The sequence below is a fragment of the Nyctereutes procyonoides genome, unplaced genomic scaffold (genome assembly GCF_905146905.1).
Source record: "Nyctereutes procyonoides isolate TBG_1078 unplaced genomic scaffold, NYPRO_anot_genome, whole genome shotgun sequence".
Taxonomy (NCBI): domain Eukaryota; kingdom Metazoa; phylum Chordata; class Mammalia; order Carnivora; family Canidae; genus Nyctereutes; species Nyctereutes procyonoides.
The window spans coordinates 67,140,900-67,160,909 of record NW_026575146.1 but is presented as its reverse complement, the minus strand read 5'-3'; the positions used below and the strand labels follow the sequence as shown (position 1 = coordinate 67,160,909).

Sequence of the window (20,010 nt, the reverse complement as noted above, 5' to 3'; positions counted from 1 at the left end):
TTGAATAGCTGAGGTGACTGGCAGAGAAAATAAAGGTTTTGTGGATTCCTATGGCTGTTAGCCTTAAGACTGTTACTGTACATACAGGAAAACAAGGACAGAAGGGAGATCTCTTAGTCCAGTGATATGGCCTTTGTGACTACGGTAGAAACATCTTCCATTGCTCAGATATTTGCTACCACTGAGGTAAGACATCCCTCCAAAAGCATTAAGAGAGAGGTGATGGAGATAATAGAGGGTTGCCACGCCTGATTTTTTTTTTTTAATGGAGTGGGAGATCCTTTTATTTTGAACCATTGCTTAAAGCTGTAAGTTATAATGACATGCAGTAAACTGCACATATTTAAAGTATATAGTCTGGTAAGATTTGACAGTATAATCCACAAAATCATCATCATTGTGATAATGAATATATAAGCCCACACATATTTACTTCAATTTTTATTACTCTCTCTGCCCTCTCTGGCTCTCTGGGCAATGAGTGCAATGCCTGAATAATAGGGTAGGTGAATATTTAGCTTTTTAAGAAGTTGCCAAAGTGATCTGAAAGGGTTTTTCTATTTCCTACCAGCAGTATATGAGAGTTTCACTGCCTCCCTGGTTCCTGTGAGACATTGGAATTTCCACTTAATCCCTCCCTCCATAGGGTCCATCTGCAAGGATGTAAAACCACTCAGAGGGGCACCTGGGTGGCTCAGTCGTTGAGCATCTGCCTTTGGCTCAGGTCATGATCCTGGGGACCTAGGATCGAGTCCCACATTGGGCTCCCTGCAGGGAGCCTGCTTCTCCCTCTGCCTATGTCTCTGCCTCTCTCTTTGGGTCTCAAATAAATGGATATATCTTTAAAAAACAACAACACTTAGAACCAGGCTTGAATAGGCTTCTCAGCAACCAAGTCCCACTGCACATGTTGCCTGTAATCTGGTCCCTTTGGTTTTGTGGTGTCCTTCCTATATGACAGGCATAGCAGGAAGTGACAGAATGTTTTCTTATGCTATCTGTGTAAGGAATAATCTTTCTCAATCCATTTGGGCTTGTGGTCTCCTTACCAGTCATATGTATGGCAGATTGGCAAGCAAAATCTAGACTGGCAGTTGCTGCTTCATAAAGATTGCTTGACTTTTGACACCACATTTTCATTACCATGATTTTCTAGTTTCTTCATATCTAGTAAAGAAGTCACTTTTTGGCTTTCTCTTTCAAAGTTACCTGTAAGCAAAATCATTGTAAAAGGGGTTATGTATAACACCGGAGAAATAGCTATAAAATAAAATGTAAGGGATGCCTGGGTGGCTCAGTGGTTGAACGTCTGCCTTTGGCTCAGGGTGTGATCCCAGGATCCAGGATCGAGTCCCACATCAGGTGGGAAGCCTGCTTCTCCCTCTGCCTGTGTCTCTGCCTGTCTGTCTCTCATGAATAAATAAATAAAATCTTTAAAAAAATAAAATGTAAGATTTACTTTCAAAGTTAGGAGGATATAAGTAATACAAAAGTTGTGATAATGTAGAAATGCTGGGCATTGAATACAGTGGTTTCATAAAGTACACAATAGGTAGGATAAATAGTAATGTCTATACAGGGGCACCTGGGTGGCTGTCAGTTGAGCATCTGCCTGCAGCTCAGGTCGTGATCCCAGGGTCCTAGGATTGAGTCTGCATCAGAGTTCCTGCTCAGGGTGGAGTCTGCTTCTCTCTCTACCTCTGCATGTGCATATGCTCTCTATCTCTCTCAAATCTTTTTTTAAAAAGAATGTCTATTTGACTAAAATAAAAAATATTAGGGGTGCCTGGCTGGCTCAGTTGGTAGGACATGCGACTCTTGATCTTCAGGTTGGGAGTTCAAGCCCCAAATTTGGTGTAGAGTGTATTTTTGGGTTAAAAAAAAGTATGAATATATATGATGGGGATTAATAGTAATATATATTAAATTATATATGTTAATATATAATATACTAAAAGCATATGTAAATAAAAATATAAATTAAAATATATATTATTAAATAAGTATCAGTGGAGGAACTCTCAAAACAGTCCTAAAGGGGTAAAACTAGTGGAGATTTTAAGGAAATCTAAAACTTGACACATTAAAGAAGCAGCAGACATATATCTAGATAATAGAACACAAAGAAGGAGGAAATTACAGAGGGGGAATGTTTGGAAGGGAGAAACACATGCTGCCTAGACCCATTATAATAAGAATCAACGACAGGAGGAAGTTATACACATGCGCAACGAGAGAAATGGAGGAACCCAAGTCAGCAGGCTCATTCCTTTTCACGATTAGTGAATGCAAGTGTACCATGAGATAAGTTCTTAAAGTATTGAAGTAAAAATTATATATACCGGGATCCCTGGGTGGCGCAGTGGTTTAGCGCCTGCCTTTGGCCCAGGGTGCGATCCTGGAGACCCAGGATCGAATCCCACGTCGGGCTCCCGGTGCCTGGAGCCTGCTTCTCCATCTGCCTGTGTCTCTGCCTCTCTCTCTCTCTCTCTCTCTCTCTCTCTGTCTCTCTGTGACTATCGTAAATAAATAAAATAAAATAAAATAAATAAATAAATAAATAATATTTAAAATTATATATACCAAGAAAATCCTCATCCAGCCAACAGACACATGAAAAGATGCTCATCACTAATCATCAGAGAAATGTAAATCAAAACCAGAATGAGTATCACCTCATATTTGTCATAATGGCAAAAATAAAAAAACATGGAAAACAAGTATTGGCAAGGAAGTGGAGGAGAAAGGAAACTTCTCACTGTTGGTGAGAATGCAAATTGGTGCAGCTATTGTGGAAAACAGTTTGAAGATTGCTAAAAAATTAAAAATAGAATTACCATATGATCCAGTAATTCCACTACTGGGTATTTACACAAAGAATATGAAAAGCAATCATTTGAAAAGATACATACACCCCTATGTTTACTGGAGATTTTTTATAATAGCAAGATATGGAATCAAAGTACCATGGACTTTCTTCAGAGAGTTGGAACAAATCATCTTACGATTTGTGTGGAATCAGAAAAGACCCCGAATAGCCAGGGGAATATTGAAAAAGAAAACCATAGCTGGGGGCATCACAATTCCAGATATCAGGTTGTACTACAAAGCTGTAGTCATCAAGACAGTGTGGTACTGGCACAAAAACAGACACACAGATCAATGGAACAGAATAGAGAATCCAGAAGTGGACCCTCAACTTTATGGTCAATTAATATTTGAGAAAGCAGGAAAGACTATCCACTGGAAAAAAGACAGTCTCTTCAATAAATGGTGCTGGGAAAATTGGACATCCACATGCAGAAGAATGAAACTGGACCATTGTCTTATACCATACACAAAGATAAACTCAAAATGGATGAAAGATCTCAATGTGAGACAAGATTCCATCAAAATCCTAGAGGAGAGCACAGGCAACACCCTTTTTTTAAATATTTATTTATTTATTTATTTATTTATTTATTTATTTATTTATTTATTTATGATAGAGAGAGAGGCAGAGACACAGGAGGAGGGAGAAGCAGGCTCCATGCCAGGAGCCTGGCGTGGGACTCGATCCCGGGACTCCAGGATCGCACCCTGGGCCAAAGGCAGGCGCTAAACCACTGAGCCACCCAGGGATCCCTGCAACACCCTTTTTGAACTTGGCCACAGCAACCTCTTGCAAGATACATCCATGAAGGCAAGAGAAATAAAAGTAAAAATGAATTATTGGGACTTCGTCAAGATAAAAAGCTTTTGCACAGCAAAAGAAACAGTCAACAAAACTAAAAGACAACCTACAGAATGGGAGAAGACACTTGCAAATGACATATCAGATACAGGGCTAGTGTCCAAGATCTATAAAGAACCCATTAAATTCAACAGCAAAGAAACAAACAATCCAATCATGAAATGGGCAGAAGACATGAACAGAAATCCGGGGCTGCCCCAGATTGTGTTTTAATCGCCTCAGCAGCAATGAAAACAAATGATCCAGACACATTGAACAACATGGCTGAATTGTACTGACTAGTACTTTTTATTTCCCTCAGTGGCAGATACAGAGGCATCTATTTAGGAACATTTGTTAAATTCTAAATATATATTAATCCCCTGTGCAAATGTTGTATTTCACCATAAGAGTGTGAAGAAAAACTGGGATAAACCTAAGTGTGGTCCTTAAGTGATAGAACCAAAAAAACAGTAATATGTAAGAATTTAATGAAGATGAATTATACATAACGTTCCCAGAAAGCAGAAATGAGAAAGAATTAAAAGTTGGAAAAGAAGGGGATCCCTGGGTGGCGCAGCGGTTTAGCGCCTGCCTTTGGCCCAGGGCGCGATCCTGGAGACCCGGGATCAAATCCCACGTCGGGCTCCCGGTGCATGGAGCCTGCTTCTCCCTCTGCCTGTGTCTCTGTCTCTCTCTCTCTCTCTCTCTCTCTCTCTCATAAATAAATAAAAATTAAAAATAATTTAAAAAGTTGGAAAAGAAGAAAAAGAAGGTTGATTATTAGGTTTAACTAGCAGGTTTCTTTCTAATGAGATCTCTCATAAGAGGCAAGGTATGAAACAAAAACACAAAATCAATCAGTATGAGTGTGAATTCCTCACAGACTCAGAGAGTGATTGCTTGACTGAAAATCAAGTGGAACAGATCAATCCATAAAATGCAAAAGAAAAAACTCCCAAAATGCTTCATTCAGCTTCAAAAACAGGATGATCACTGTTACTTGGATGCAAAGTATTTCCATTAAGAACATGGTCAGAAACTTGGGCAAATGAGTTTGAGTCGAGTTGTGACATGGAATGATTGCTGGAGTTTATGGGTTGTAAATCTGTTTTCTCATCTTCAGATGAACATGAGGATACTTAGCTTATAGATGAGTTGTATGAATAAATTGTTAGCAGACCCCTAGAAATAAAATAATCTCAGACTCACTGTTAGAAAAAATGAAATCTGCTGTAGAACCTATAGACCAGTAAGGTCAGGGGACAGACATGCAGTTCAGGAAAGAACTGACAGCAGTCATTAGAGGAGGTCTGGGAAAGCTCACTGAGGTGTGTCTGCCTGAGTCAGAGACAGAGTCATCACAGATAAGGAAACTGCTGTATCCTTTGTGGCTTCATTAGGTGTATGGATTAGGTGTCATTGGGCTAAGGTTCCATTTTAAATACAGTGTTTTCTCATCAACTATTCAAGAACTAATTGGTCTAGGAATTGCTTTAGGACTACAGAGGACAAAAGTTAATTGGTGATCTGTAGGTAATTGGAAAGCATTTAACTCAGGGTGATTTATTTATTTATTTATTTATTTATTTATTTATTTATTTTTATTTATTTATGATAGTCACACACAGAGAGAGAGAGAGAGAGGCAGAGACAGGCAGAGGGAGAAGCAGGCTCCATGCACCGGGAGCCCGATGTGGGATTCGATCCCGGGTCTCCAGGATCGCGCCCTGGGCCAAAGGCAGGCGCTAAACCACTGCGCCACCCAGGGTGATTTAGAGAAACACGCCCTGATAGTGGATTCTGTGTGAGTAGATGTCATAGGAAGGACAAGGCCTCATCATAGACTATTGTGGAAACAAGCTCAAGAAACAGTTGCATGGCGCATGAATTTTTTAATAAAAATTAATTGGACTTAAGGAGGCCTATAAATGTCATCATTTTCTATGTGCAAATAAATGATAAAAGGTTATACATTCTCAAAGACAGCATTCAGTCTTAGGATTTATCACAATTAACTATAAAATAGTTGTAAAATTATCTGGACTCTTCAGGAAAATTAACAGGTTAAATTAAAATCCTTAAAGATGATATGAACAGCCTGAATTTAATAAAAGACATCCCAGAGGAAAAAATATACTTAATAGTAAATGTGAGAAATAGTAAATGTGAGAAATGCTTACTTAAGTTCTTGAAAGTTTGCCTTTTGTTCAAAATAAAAGCCAGTGATTGAAGATTGGAAATGCTAGATTGAAAACTATTAAACCAAAATACTTTTTTAAAAATAGTTTATTTATTTAGTCATGAGAGACACCGAAGGGGGTGGGCAGAGGGAGAAGCAGGCTCCACGCAGGGAGTCCAATGTGGGACTTGATCCCAGGACTCCAGGATCATGCCCTGGGCCGAAGGCAGGTGCTAAACCGCTGAGCCACCCAGGGATCTCCATATTGATGTAAATTAATAAAAAATGAGTGAACACACAATCTATTGGGAAACTTACTTCCAAAGTAGAATGCCAAATAATTAATGTGGGATTTGAAAATCATCAGTGGGGACTAAAATAATGGGGTGGAATAGGGATGTGGATCAGTATAATCAATAGTTTTGAAACATCTGAATAATTATATACTAAAAATAAAGGGAAATAAAATAACAGGCCCATCATGGAATTGTTTATGTTAAGTTACAGTTTGGGTCTCCCAAAAATGGAATCATAAACATCAGGATTTCCTGATTAGTACTACTCAGGTACTTTGCCTGATGGACTCCAGCCATCTCCTGAAGGAAAGTGCCCTTGTATAAACCAACCCACTTTTTGCCAAGAATGACTTCTTTGTCCCCACTTCCTTCTCCTTTATTTTTTTAAGATTTTTATTTATTTATTCATGAGAAACATAGAGAGACAGAGAGAGACAGACAGACACAGACAGACACAGACATAAGCAGGCTCCATGCCGGGAGCCCGACCCGTCTCCAGGATCACGCCCTGGGCGGAAGGCGGCGCTAAACTGCTGAGCCACCCGGGATGCCCATCCTTTATACAAGTATTTCATTTTGTAAAGCTCCTTGGAGTTCCCTTCTGCTAGATTAGATGCTGCCTGATTTGAATCATTTTTTGCTCAAATAAACTTAAAAATGTTACAAAAATAAAGGGAAATAGTAATTCTTAAGTCAAGAACACAAACTTACAGAAGTGACTGAAGTTACTCTATCCATATTGGTAAGCATGGACACCAAGTGCCTCCTGATATGAAGTACTATGAAAGATACAGTATCACTTCTGTGATTTCAGTGTAAAAGCAAAATATCATCAAGAATCAGAGAAACAAAAGGAAATTCCACAAAATACATGACCTGTCACATCCAAGGAACACAAATAGTGATGAACTGTTTCATTAAAGAAGTGGAGAGCAATGACAACCAAATTCCCCATGCCATTCTGGGGGGAATGTCATAAAGACATGAAGGGACAACATTAGGACAAATGGTAATATTTGAACATGCACTGTGGATTACATAATAGTATTTTTACCAATGTTCAATGTCCTAATTATGATATTCTAACATAAAATGTGCCCTTAGGAAACATGCACTGGAGCATTCACTTGTACAGAGGCAATATATTTCCCAAAGTTAAATTGTTCAGAAACAATGCACATGCACATGTATGTATGTGGGGAGAGATTGATAAAACAAAAGATGCAGAACAAACTATTGTTTAATTGGGCAGATTTTATACAAAAGTTATCTTGCACTATTCTTGCACTTACTCTAAGTTTAAAACTGAAAACTTTAAAAATTCAAAAATCAATATGCTTGACAACTTCATACAAAATGGTATGTATCATAATCAACTCAGATGATGCATAAAATGTAATTTGATGTTAATTCACACATTCTTGCCTTTTTTTTTAAAAAAAAACAAAGCATAGAACAGATTTTCCTTAAACATCCAAAAAATTCTGCAACACATGCCATATGTATGATGTTAATATTTCACCCAAGATCAGAGACAAAAGAAAAATAATTGGGATCGCCTAGCCCTCAACATTACTCTATAGGCACTATCTAGTGCTATATGGCAAGAAATGTATTCATATATGCATTAGAAAGGAAGAAATAAATAAATTTGCCTCTTTAAATACGTGCCAGAACACATCATCTACACCAGTCCTAAGGTGAACAGTCTTAATGTTGGGAGTCCTCCCTGTCCTCTGTTTTTCTTCACCGCTGTCCTGCTTTTTCTCTTTTCCTCAGAACCTACTCCTTCTAACATGCTATGGAAGTTAGGAATATTGCTGTTTCCTCACCCAGAATGTAAATTATACAAGGGTGAAATTCTTTTGGTGTTTTGTGCATCTCCTATATCTACAAAAGTCCAAGACTCACATAAGATATAAAATAAATGATTTCTTGGGAGCACTAAATGTCACTTTAATTTCCTTATCCATTTGTAAGAATTCACTCTGCTATTTATCCCAACTTTACTATTTCACTACCACCCTCCCTTCTGTATCAATATCCTGAGTGCTCTCAAGAATGGAGAAGAATCCTATTTTAAGAGACAATTTTTTAAAGATTTTATTTATTTATTCATGAGACAGAGAGAGAGACATTGGCAGAAGGATAAGCAGGCTCCGTGCAGGGAGCCCGATGTGGGACTCAGTCCCAGGACTCCAGGATCATGCCCTGAGCCAAAGGCCAACGACCAACCACTGAGCCACCCAGGTGTTCCTGGAGTCAAAATTTTCAAGGTGATTAAGAATCCAGCAAAGCCATGTGCTCACCTTCCTTCTCTTTTTAGATTTCAGTGTACTCTGCTCACCTACACTGGCATTAAGGTCCCTCCCTGCTCATGGACAGGACTCCTGGCTCAATCACCTGGGTGCCCCACGTTCCACAGTATGCCCAGAACACAAAAAGTGGTCATGTGGATGAAGGATGGAGGTCTCTACTGAACACACCATGTATACAGTAGGTCCACTGAACACGTTAAATGAAGACTATGGAAAGACCTTGAAGTTGAGGGAACAAATTCTCAGATTTTCTTCACCTAGTGGAAAATGCTTTGGGACAACTGGGGTCAGTGTCCCAGGCATGCAAAGGAAAATCCTTTGATGAAAACCAAGATGTTTACAGAGGGGTTTCTCCAACTCTCTTGAACCCAAGGTTCAGTCACAAGTACAGACACAGCTACAGTACACACCACCCTCCAGAGACAGGATGGAAGAGGGTGGGTCTATGAGTCAACTCTCCTTTCCAAACAACAGAAAACTATGCACACTATCCAAACAAAAACTAGGGTTCTTACTAACTCATCAAGAAGTGCAGTCATACTATGTGTGCCACAAAAAAAGGCACATGCCCACTATGTAATGTGTACTGTATGTAGCCTTTTATTTTTTAAATTTTTTAAAAAGACTTTATTTACTCAGGAGAGACACAGAGAGAAAGAGGCAGAGACACAGGCAGAGAGAGAAGAAGGCTCCATGCAGGAAGCTCAATGTGGAACTCAATCTCAGGATTCTGGGATCACACCTTGAGCCAAAGGCTAACGCTCAACTGCTGAGCCACCCAGACGTCTCTGTATGTAGTCTTTTAAAAGGTGCTAAGGAAAGTTCCAAGTGAGGAAATGATCACTTTATATTTTTCTGTACATTATTTAACCCATTAACATTATCTTGTGTACCTTGAAAACTAGTCTTGAAGGAATATCCACAGGATGAATTTCAAACAACCACATCCAATGCCAGCACCCAGGGAATACTAAGTCCATGGTGGCAACTGTGAAGCCAACACAAATCCGACACCTGCATGTATACAATTGGACTCTTCTGTTCAAATCTCTGGAACTTTATTTTGTAACAAAACTTCACACAACCAGTTGTAAGATCAGACAATGAGAATAGTCTGTGTTTGTTTTTCTGGGCTTACCATGAATTTGCCTCAGCAGGGTGTTTTTCTCCCATGGTTTTAGCTATAATTCAACCCCTAGAAAGCTGTGGAGAGGGACTGGGGAATGCCCAGTCTCTGACACAGGATTAATGAACTTGTGAACTCCCAGGAACAGGAAGGCATTAGGACCCAACAGAGGAGGCCACACTCATACTATCAGGGAAAGATACAGAAAAAAACCAAGCAGAATGGAATCAAGAAAAAGTGAGGGAGGGAGAACATCAGGCATTTAAAAGCCACACAAACAAGGAGTTTTACTTATAAATACCAAACCCAGGGCTCAGCAGTTTAGTGCCTGCCTTCGGCCCAGGGCGCGATCCTGGAGTCCCGGGATTGAGTCCCATGTCGGGCTCCCGGCATGGAGCCTGCTTCTCCCTCTTCCTGTGTCTCTGCCTCCCTCTCTCTCTCTCTCTCTGTCTATCATGAATAAGTAAAAAATTTAAAAAATAAAATAAATAAATATCAAACCTTTCAACAGTCTCAATGGATCATGTTTTAATGTGGCTGTTGTACATGGATCCTTCTCTCCTCAGACAGCATCAGAGGCAAGTGGTATATGATGTGATTTTCAAAATTCTAACTTCTTCTAAGTTCAAGTATCTTATGACTCAGCCTTCACTTTCCTCACAAAGAATGATGCTCCTTGTGGGTACAGATGTGTGGAACAAGGCTTGCAACAAACGTCTAGAGAGCTGCCCTCACTGTCCAACATTCCTGACACAGGACAGCAGTGAACACACATTAAAAACAAAGGGCTGAGACCCTTTCTCTCAAACATTCCCCCACCAAAAAAATAAAACTGATGAAAAACTGTAATAAGTTTGGCAGGGAAATCTGAAAGTTTGTGAAGATATTTGTTTTTTTCCATTTATAGTTTAGGTTTCCATCTCCTTCTTTTTACTTTTTTAAAAATAATGCTGATGGGCAGCCCAGGTGGCTCAGCAGTTTAGCGCCGCCTTTGGCCCAGGGCCTAATCCTGGAGACCCGGGATCGAGTCCCATGTCGGGCTCCCTGCATGGAGCCTGCTTCTCCCTCTGCCTGTGTCTCTGCCTCTCTCTCTGTCTCTCATGAATGAATAAATAAAATCTTAAAAAAAATAAAATAAAAATAATGCTGAGATGGCTTTCTAAGTGTCAACCAAGGGGCAGAGCTGTGGTTGGAGGTCTTTGTAAGTGCACAGTACCCACTGTCCATTTCCTACATCTTCCTCACGGGCATAATAAGGCCCACACAGGGTCCCATTCCATCTGACTCTTAACAGTTAAGTGCTGACCTAAGTTTTCTCACAGCACTGGCAATGATGTGGGTCCTGTTGGTTATGAATTCTCAAATGGCAGGTAAGATTCCTCTTCAATAGTTGTGTTAAGAATGTGTTTCCTCAGAGCTTTCTCTGATGTTGACAGAGGTGGACTCACAGGTGATCTGCCTTCTCGAAATTCTCTCTGGTATGAATCCAATGATGAGTGGTGGCAGAGCAGTGGCTGGAGGCTTTCTCATGCTCACTGCATTCACAGGCTTCATCTCCAGCGTGACTACTCATGTGTTTGAAAAGCCAACCAAAAAAACCTCTCCGACATTCTTTAAACTGAAAGGGTTTTTTTTTTTTTTTCTTCCTTCAGTGTGGATCCCCTTATGAAGGACAAAAGAGTAGCAGTGGGTGAAGGCCTTTCTGCATCCACAGCACTGAGGGGGCTTCTTTCAAGTATGAACTCGCTGGTGCTGCAGGAGGTGTGACCTGCGTTTGAAGGCCTTCCCACACTCGAGGCACTTATATGGCGTCTCCCCCGTGTGGATGACAGAGTGCTGAATGAGGTATGTGCTCCGGTGAAAGGCTTTCCCACACTGGGCACACTCATAGGGCTTCTCCCCGGTGTGAATCCGCTGGTGCTGCATGAGTTCTGAGCTGCATCTGAAGGCCTTCCCACACTCCATGCAATCGTAGGGCTTTTCTCCAGTGTGGATGATATAATGCTGAATCAGGTGTGCTCTGTTGCTGAATGATTTCTCACATTCTTTGCATTCAAAGGGTTTTTCTCCAGTGTGGGTCCTGTTATGCCGAATAAAAGTTGAGCGGTGGGTGAAGGCCTTTCGACACTGACCACACTCGTAGGGCTTCTCTCCAGTGTGAATCGGATGGTGTTGCATGAGGTAAGACCTGCGTTTGAAGGCCTTCCCACACTCCATGCACTTGTATGGTTTCTCCCCAGTGTGAATGAGGTAGTGCCGAATAAGGGTTGAGCTCTGGCTAAAGGCTTTCCCACATGCGTTACATTCATAGGGTTTCATGCCAGTATGAACCCGCTGATGTCGAACGAGGTACCACTTCCGGTTAAAACCTTTCCCACACTGCTTGCATTTGTAGAGATTATTCCCTGCATGAATCATATGGCCTTTACTTGGTCCCTGTGGGTCACATTCATGGAGAACATGTCCCTGAGAGACTCTCTCCTGTAATATCCTGGAGTGCAGACTATCATCTGTCCCCAAACCATCATTTTCAAGGCTCATTCTCTCAAGATGGGTCTCCTTTTGAGCATCTGTCCCAGGTCTCAATTGACCTTTCTGCATTTCCAAAAGCCCTTCCCAACCTCTGGCATGCGCCAACCTGGAGTCCCCTGAAGATCCCTGAGTCAGGCTTCCCTGGAGCAAAGCTCCCTCAGACAAAACCAGTGGAGAAGTGCTTGGGTCCCTGATCTGAAGTTTTGTGCCGTCACCTGCAGAGAAGCCAACACAGAGGGGGACTTTTACTGCTCAATACAGAAGAAACAAACTCAACACTTCAGTGGCAAAGTGAGGGTGAAACAGCATAATCTCTGGGACTGCTGCATTCTGCAGCTCTATAACCTGGGTTCCCAAGGACTGTCCATGGTCCTTGTACCCTTGACACCATTAAAGGGAAAATCCAAAGAGCAGGCTGGACCAGGGGACCAAGGATCTAGAGTAGAGACCCCTTCTCACAGTCCAGAGGAGAGAAGGGAGAACACTTTTGATAACACTTGTCTGTGGGGTATTTGCTTTAAGAATTGATATCTCTTGGTGTTAGGAGAGCACATAGAAGTAGCTCTATGTAATGAAAGAAAAACATTCATCTTCCTAGAGGAGGTGTCCCAAGAGCTAGGTCCTAATAGAGAATCAGAGTTGCCAGAGAAAGAAAGAAGAAAGGAGCACTGGGTTGGAATGGAAGGAGCAGCCATGAGTAGAGTCACTCTTGGACAGTACTGAATGGTTAAAGGAAGAAAGGGCCCCACATGCCTAGTAATGCCAACACTGAAGGTGGATCACAGTAAAAGGAAGAGAATTAAGACTGAGGAAGATGGAAGGAGACACTCAGGGACAAATATGGTAGAAAAGACAAGCTTCTGCTCTGCTGAGAGGCACTATGTGGTGGTTAAGAGGCCTCCGGAGCCAGAAAGCCATTGTTCTGTCCCACCTCTACCAAGTGAGTGATCCTGGATAGGTTACTTTCTTCTTCAAGGCCTGATTCCTCATCTGAGAGATCAGGAGACTCCATTTCATTCATGTTCTCCATGAATGTAACCAGGAGGACACAAAGAGTTTCACACAGAAGTTCAGAGGCACTGGTCTCTTGCATGCTGAAGGCTCCCATGACCCCACCTGACCAGTTGTCTGCTCCTACCTGAGCAGGTACTACGTGAGAGGCCTCTCCTTCCTGTCCATAGCTGCTGCCCACACTCCAGTAGGTGGGTCAACTCTGGTTTGGGAACCGGATGCCCTGTTGATGGAGAAGGAAACAGGTCAGGGTGTATGAGAAGAAGGCAACATCTCCATCCCATCTGGGACTTCATAGCAGGGACAAGACCTGAATGAAGCTGTGAAGAAAACACTGATCTGCAACCTGGAAAGCAAGCGCACAAATCCCATCCTTGGGCTGCAACTGCCATAGAGGGTAGCGCTGTCTACACAACACCAATGTCCCTGAACCTCATCAGTAGAAGCCAATCCTACTCAGGGGCATACCACTTTCACACACAGCTGAGAGCCTGGGAATGGGAGCCCCTCCTTCCAGAAAGGATTCTGTAATTAATTTAAGTCACTGTTCTTAAACACCCTGTGCTTCAGAACCACTTAAGGATGCTTGATTCCAACCTCAAACCAAAAGATACCAAACTGCTTGGGGTGAGGCCTAGCCATGATATTTCTGAGCTCTTCCTAGGGAATTCTGTCTTTCAGAGAGAACTGAAAACTGCCAGGGGAAGAAATCGGGGAATGGCATCTCTGATCACTGGTAATCTGAGGCAAACAGGTAACCCGAACTGAAGACAAAGCCTTTGTTCCAACGTGAGAGGAGGCTGAATGAGGGGGCTGTTTCCTCAGTCCTGGCTTTAGCACCTCATAGGCCCACAAGGGTGACGAGCAGAGAGAACCTTACATCGCTAAAGACAGAACTATGTGGCTGCTACCTTCACCAAGGGGGCCAGCCCCACCCTGGGGCTTCTCATGAGGGGAGATGGGGCATCTCCTTCAGGGGAAGCCAGGTTTAGCTGCTGTCACGTGCAGCCAGATACATCTCAACAGAGACAGGTGGGTTCTGTACAGAAGTCTAGTGACTGAGGCCCCAGAACCCACTGAAGTCTCAACTGGAAAATTCTGATCCTCAGCCCCGGACTCACTGGAACAGGTCTCGGTAATGGTCACCAGTGTGTGCTACCTGCCTGGTACCAAGTTCAGGGAGGGGCAATAGAAATGTGAGCCAGACCCTCCTCTGGCTCTTCCAGGAGTGGAGCTCACTGTCACCTCAGGGCCTTTTCATGTACTGGTTCCTCCAGTAAACTAAAACCCCTCCTCCACCTCCCCTCCAAGCTTCAAGTCTCAGTTCTAATGTCACTTCCAGAGATGCCTTTTCTGAAGCAACCATGAAGTACCCATGATGGGTTATGACCACCTGGCTACATATTCCTAAGTTCCCCTAATTTTTCTATGTATGACTCATCACAATTCATTTAAGATTGACATCTGCCTTCCCATCTGAACTCAGAGTGACTGGTGCCACTGTCACTGATGGCTTCTCTTTAAACATACCACTTTTAATTTTTGTTACATATTTTGTTATAAAAGGGAACTCTGTTTTGCTCTGGTAAATGAGAAAAGTCAGGTTCACTTTCCACAAGTGGCAGGTTACCATCAAAACACAACAAGGAAATCAAAGTAATGCCAGTAGAGTCCTAGCAAGTTCAGTAGATAGCTCAGATTGTGAGCTAGAGGCTGTTCCTTCTATTGAAGAGAAAAGTTGGACACAATTAGGGCACATGAAATACTCAGAACTGTTCTGAGACTTTCTCTTGACACCAATCAGCATTCCAGGCTGAGAAGGTAAAAGGACTGGTTTTCTCAAGGTGTCCACTCCTAGCATTCTGTGACATTCCCATGTACCTTCTAAAGCAGCTCCTGCCCCAGTGCAGGACTGTGACCCAGGCCTCAGGAGAACAGGTGATGTACATGGAGATACCAAGGGTCTCTTTACAGAGACTATTGTTTAGGAAGATCCTTGAGGGGCACTGATGACAAATGCCATATAGGGATCTGCCAGACTCTCTCCTGAGAACAGCCCATCCCTCACAGCCCTGCTATTGGATCCTGGGATGTCTGACCCAACCAGGCTCCTGTGGAATCTGGAATGTGGACTTCAGATTGAAGCCTGAATGTGCTGGGTATTGGGGTGAGGGTTCGTGTTCAGAAGTTGTTTCTGTCCCAATGATCCTGGATGAGAAGGAGCCAGAAAACTGTATGATCTTTGGGGAGGAGGGAAGATGGCTCCTATGACCTTCTTGATCAGCTGGAAATCAAGAAGGCTGGCTTGACCCACAGGGATGAGAGATGAACCCTTACCCAGTGAGACCAGAAGCCCATAGGTCTCCAGCATCACCTCCTGGTACAGGGCCTTCTGGTCCAGGTCCAGCTGCCCCCACTCTTCCCGAGTGAAGGTCACAGCCACATCCTTGAAGGTCACCAAAACCTGGAAAGCCAAACAGAGATAATGAGGTTGGCCTCATGCAGCTGGGTGGGGTCAGACCCAGTCTTTGGTGAAGGTGCAGAGACCCAGGCCTGAATCACCAAAGCCTCCTGAGGGCCGAGCTCTGAGCTGGGCTCAAGGGAGAGGGAGATGCAACCTTTGACACAATGCAATTATGGCTGAGAAAAACTTCCCCTGGGAAAGCCACTGCGATGACAGACAATAGCACTCCCCTGATAACTGTGGGGGCAGGCAGTACGTCATCAGGGACATTAGAGGAACAGGGAAAATGTTCATGATGATAATTTCCAACAATGACAACAGCAGCAATGGTAGCTGAGTCTCCCTGGTCCTCCCCTCATGCCCACCCCCAGCTAAGGGCTTCCCACACAGAGGAAGGTGACTAGTGACTAGAAGTCCGTAGTTCTGGAGCCAGACTCCCAGGGACTGAATCAAGATTCTTGACTCTGACACTTGTAGGCTGTGATCACGAGGAGGACATCATATCACTTCTCCAAGCCTTGATTTCCACATCAATACAATAATCATCCCCATTTCACCAGGCAGTTCTGAGAACTAAAGACAAAACGCTCACAGTGCAAACAGCGGAGTACCTGGCCTGGTATGTGCTCAACGTATTTTGTGACTTTTATTAATCCTCCCACAGCCCACAAGGTGAATGCCACCATCACCTCCATGTCACAGCCAGCAGCCTGAGGCTCAGGCAGCTCTAGAAAGTCACCCACAATCTCACATTTAAGGAGTTAAGACAGGATCTGAACATCCAGCAAAAGATGACAGAATTACCAGAAAACAGGCAGGTAAGGGCCCAAAGCATTTTTTTTTTTTTAAATTCATGATACACAGAGAGAGAGAGGTAAGAGACACAGGCAGAGGGAGAAGCAGGCTCCATGCAGGGAGCCCCATGTGGGAGTCCATCCGGGAACTCCAGGATCATACTCTGAGCTGAAGGCAGACACACTCAACCGCTGAGCCACCTAGGCGTCCCCCCACAGCATCTCAATTAGAAATAAAGCACCCAGGAAAGGCTAGTCTCAGCAGTGACACTGATGTACAGGAGGAGTGCAGAGAGACAGCCCTGCAGGGACCTGGGGAGAGGGCCTGGGGCAAAGGCTGCAAAATGGTAAGGACTCTGGCAAATTCAGCATCACCTAGGTGGGTGCAGTGAGCAAGGGAAGAAAGGAAGAGGAGCACCGAGGTAAGTCCAGGGGCAGATGGAGCAGAGCCTGGGGCCCACGGAGGGGTCTGCATGCATTTAACAGAAGTATCTTGGGAGCCCCTGAAGGGGAGGCCCATTCACTCATTCAGCCATTTATTGAATACCTTTTACAAGCCCAGGCCAACTAGGTCTCAGCATAGAGCAGCCACAGGTGCTCACGATCCAGGGCTAGAAACAGATCCTAAACAAGCAACTAAAATCAGCAAGACAATGTCAGAGGGCCCTAAAGAATCCAAAGACAAGAAAACAGAGCAAGGGGACTAAAGAGATTGTAGTCCCCTTTACATGGGGCAACACGGAAGGCGTCTCGCAGTATGGCACCACTAACTGAATGTCTTAAGAAAGCAGATTCACTACTGTCAGGGGAAAGCCAGTTCCACTTACTCTAACTGGAAGGATAAACTGCTTGGCCTAACTGGCTCCCAGCCTGCCCTTCCAACCGTTTCTGCCCCAGCACAGCAGCAATTCCAAAAACCGCTCCTGTCTCTCTTCCACCCCAGCCCTCAGCTGTAGAGCTTGAGGCCAGGAGGGCGCAAGGCTCAGGTTCCCGCTGGGGTGAGCCAAGACACACGGGCATCCTCGAGGAAAGAGCTCCAAGAGCAAGGCTCCCGGGACCCGTTGGACACCAGGGGATGCACATCATCCCCGGATCCTTCTAGTTCCCTCACCCTAGGAGAAGAACTATCAACACCCAGTGCAGCAGGGGGACACTTGCAAGGTCACGGCCTCGGGAAGGGTCGCCTACACAAGTCACGCCGTCCCTTCCACACGGCATCCCCCCCGGCTGCCAGAGACCGGCGCTACCCCCACGTGCCTCCGACCTGCCTTCGGAGAAACAGCGGCCGCGGAGGCCAGGCGCGGGGTCACAGGGCACCGCCATCCCGAACGGCCACTCACCTGCGCCGGGTGCACGGGCACCGCCATCGGGCCGCACGAGGGCGCTGGGGGGCTGTCGCAGGGTTAGCCGGCTCTCCCCGTCCGGTCCCACAGAGAGGCGGGAGGAGCGCGCGGCCACCGTTCCCCTCTCCCGCCGGACAAGCGGAAGCTCACAGTCGGCTAGCACCTACCCGCCACGTCACAAACACACGCCCACCCGCGACGCTGGAAGTCCCGCCCCGCCAGCGGGGCCGGCAACGCCCTTTCCTGTGACACAGCTTCCCGGGTAATGTAGTATTTGTCCTGACTCCGGCGCGCGGAGGGTTGCTACACTCTTTCCAGGAGCGAAGAGGGCATTGTCCAAGGACAGGGGCGCTGGGTAAGGGTGTGCAGATCCGAAGAAGAGGGCGGCATCGGATACTCCTAAAGGGATGCACCCACATTTTTGGGAGGAGGAATGCACCCAAATTGCGTTTTCTATGTCTTTTTATTTTTTAAAAGATTGTATTTATTTATTCATGAGAGACAGAGAGAGGCAGAGTCACAGGCAGAGGGAGAAGCAGGCTCCCTCGGGGGAGCCCGATGTGGGACCCGATCCCGGGCCTCCAGGATCACGCCCTGGGCCGAAGGGGGCGCTAAACCGCTGAGCCACCCAGGCTACCCTGTGTCTTTTTATTTTGTAAGTGCCTCATGGAGCTAGTGTTGTAATTTTTTTTTAAGATTTTATTTATTTATTTATTTATTTATTTATTTATTTATTTATTTATTTATTTATTTATTTATTTATTTATTCATGAGAGGCGGAGACACAGGCAGAGAGAGAAGTAGGCTCCATGCAGGAGCCCGACGTGGGACTCGATCCCTGGACCCCAGGACCCCAGGATCACAACCTGAGCTGAAGGCAGGCGCTAAACTTCTGAGCCACGCAGGGATCCCCTAGTGTTGTAAATTTTTAAAACCACATTCTCTTGTTGCTTCAACATCCTACATGCAGGCTGAGAGCCCACGTGACCAGGTACACCAGTATGATAATAAGGCTAGTTCCCTATACCAATTCCTTTTCTTGTCCTTCCCTGTGATCTAGTGACATTCCACTGCATTAATGAAATTCCTGTGTCTGTGTACTCCCCCTTGACTCCCAATAATGATACTTGCCTCTCTGGGATCTCCACCTGCTTGATTGAGTCAATTCCCTGGCTCCATCTGGCTTCTTGTATGGGGTGTGGTGCCTCCCTCTTCTAGGAGCTGTGAATGTAATAAATTCTTTAATTTCATATATCACTGAGCAGCCTTGTAGTGTTGCTTAAAGACTCCACAGGGGGACTTATTCCCGCATTCACTATATGGGGGAGTAGCACATGATATATTTTATCATAGTGTCCCTTAGATACAAGTACCTTCATTCACAGCTTTGAACTAATAAACATTATCTTGTTGCTCTTCAAATACGCTCAGACTGAGGCTTTGGAGTCAACTTTGTGAGTTTCAGTATGTCCACTGAGGGTAAGGAGAGGAAAGACTTCACATAAGCAGCCATTATTGGGATATTGGGGAGGAAAATGTTGTGTGTCCCTGAAACAGGTAGGGAATAGTGAAAATTTTGTTTTCTATAAATTTTTAAATAAGTTTATGAAGCTTCTTCAGATTTTATGTGGAATATATAGATTTAATTTACCTAAAATGCGAGGTTGACACAAATTATAATTTTAAGCTTATCATTATCCAAGTATCCTTATATTTATTCTGCCTTTTCTATTTTTAAAAAATGTATTCCCAAAATGTAAGGCAATATATTATAGATTCCATCCAGCAGAACAGGAACCCAAAGAAAACCTGAATGTACACACTGCAATGTTAGTCCTATAATGCATGCTTTCAATAGTTGGCAACCAACAAATATTATTTCTCTTCAACTACATGTTGATCAAAGCTTCAGAATCAATTTTGTAGGCTTTGGTATGTGCAATCAAGGGACAAAGAAGAAAGAAGTCAGCTAGGGTCATGACATAGGAAATGAATGAGGAATGGCAAAAGGAAACAGGGTGCCTGGGTGGCTCAATCGGTTAAGCATCCAACTCTTGATTTCCTCTCAGTTCATGATCTCAGGATTGTGAGATTTAGTCCCATGTTGGGTTCCACGCTGGGCATGGAACCTGCTTAAGATTTTCTCTCTCTCCTTCTGCCCATACCTCTGCATGTATACATCTCAGTATTCCAACCCCAGCAATCCTATCTGTTCCCCACCCCCAAATATAT

At 43.9% G+C, this 20,010-nt stretch overlaps 1 protein-coding gene across 1 annotated transcript; it reads right to left on the bottom strand.

Moving 5' to 3' along the window:
- Positions 1-5,562: 5,562 nt before the first annotated feature.
- Positions 5,563-18,078, bottom strand: ZNF550 (zinc finger protein 550). The gene is made up of 4 exons (XM_055311803.1): positions 17,776-18,078; positions 15,515-15,641; positions 13,305-13,400; positions 5,563-12,381 (listed from the first exon to the last, which is right to left on the bottom strand). Exons 1-4 carry the CDS (start codon positions 17,800-17,802, stop codon positions 11,366-11,368), a joined length of 1,266 nt encoding a protein of 421 aa, XP_055167778.1. The 5' UTR covers positions 17,803-18,078; the 3' UTR covers positions 5,563-11,365.
- Positions 18,079-20,010: the final 1,932 nt, after the last annotated feature.

What these genes read in the sequence shown, in the direction of transcription:
- ZNF550 (XM_055311803.1), bottom strand. Translation starts at nt 17,802, where the DNA reads ATGGCGGTGCCCGTGCACCCGGCGCAG. An exon ending in TGCCCGTGCACCCGGCGCAG is followed by an intron (nt 15,642 to 17,775) that starts GTGAGTGGCCGT and finishes TTGGCTTTCCAG; the next exon opens with GTTTTGGTGACCTTCAAGGA. An exon ending in TGGGCTTCTGGTCTCACTGG is followed by an intron (nt 13,401 to 15,514) that starts GTAAGGGTTCAT and finishes CTCCATCAACAG; the next exon opens with GGCATCCGGTTCCCAAACCA.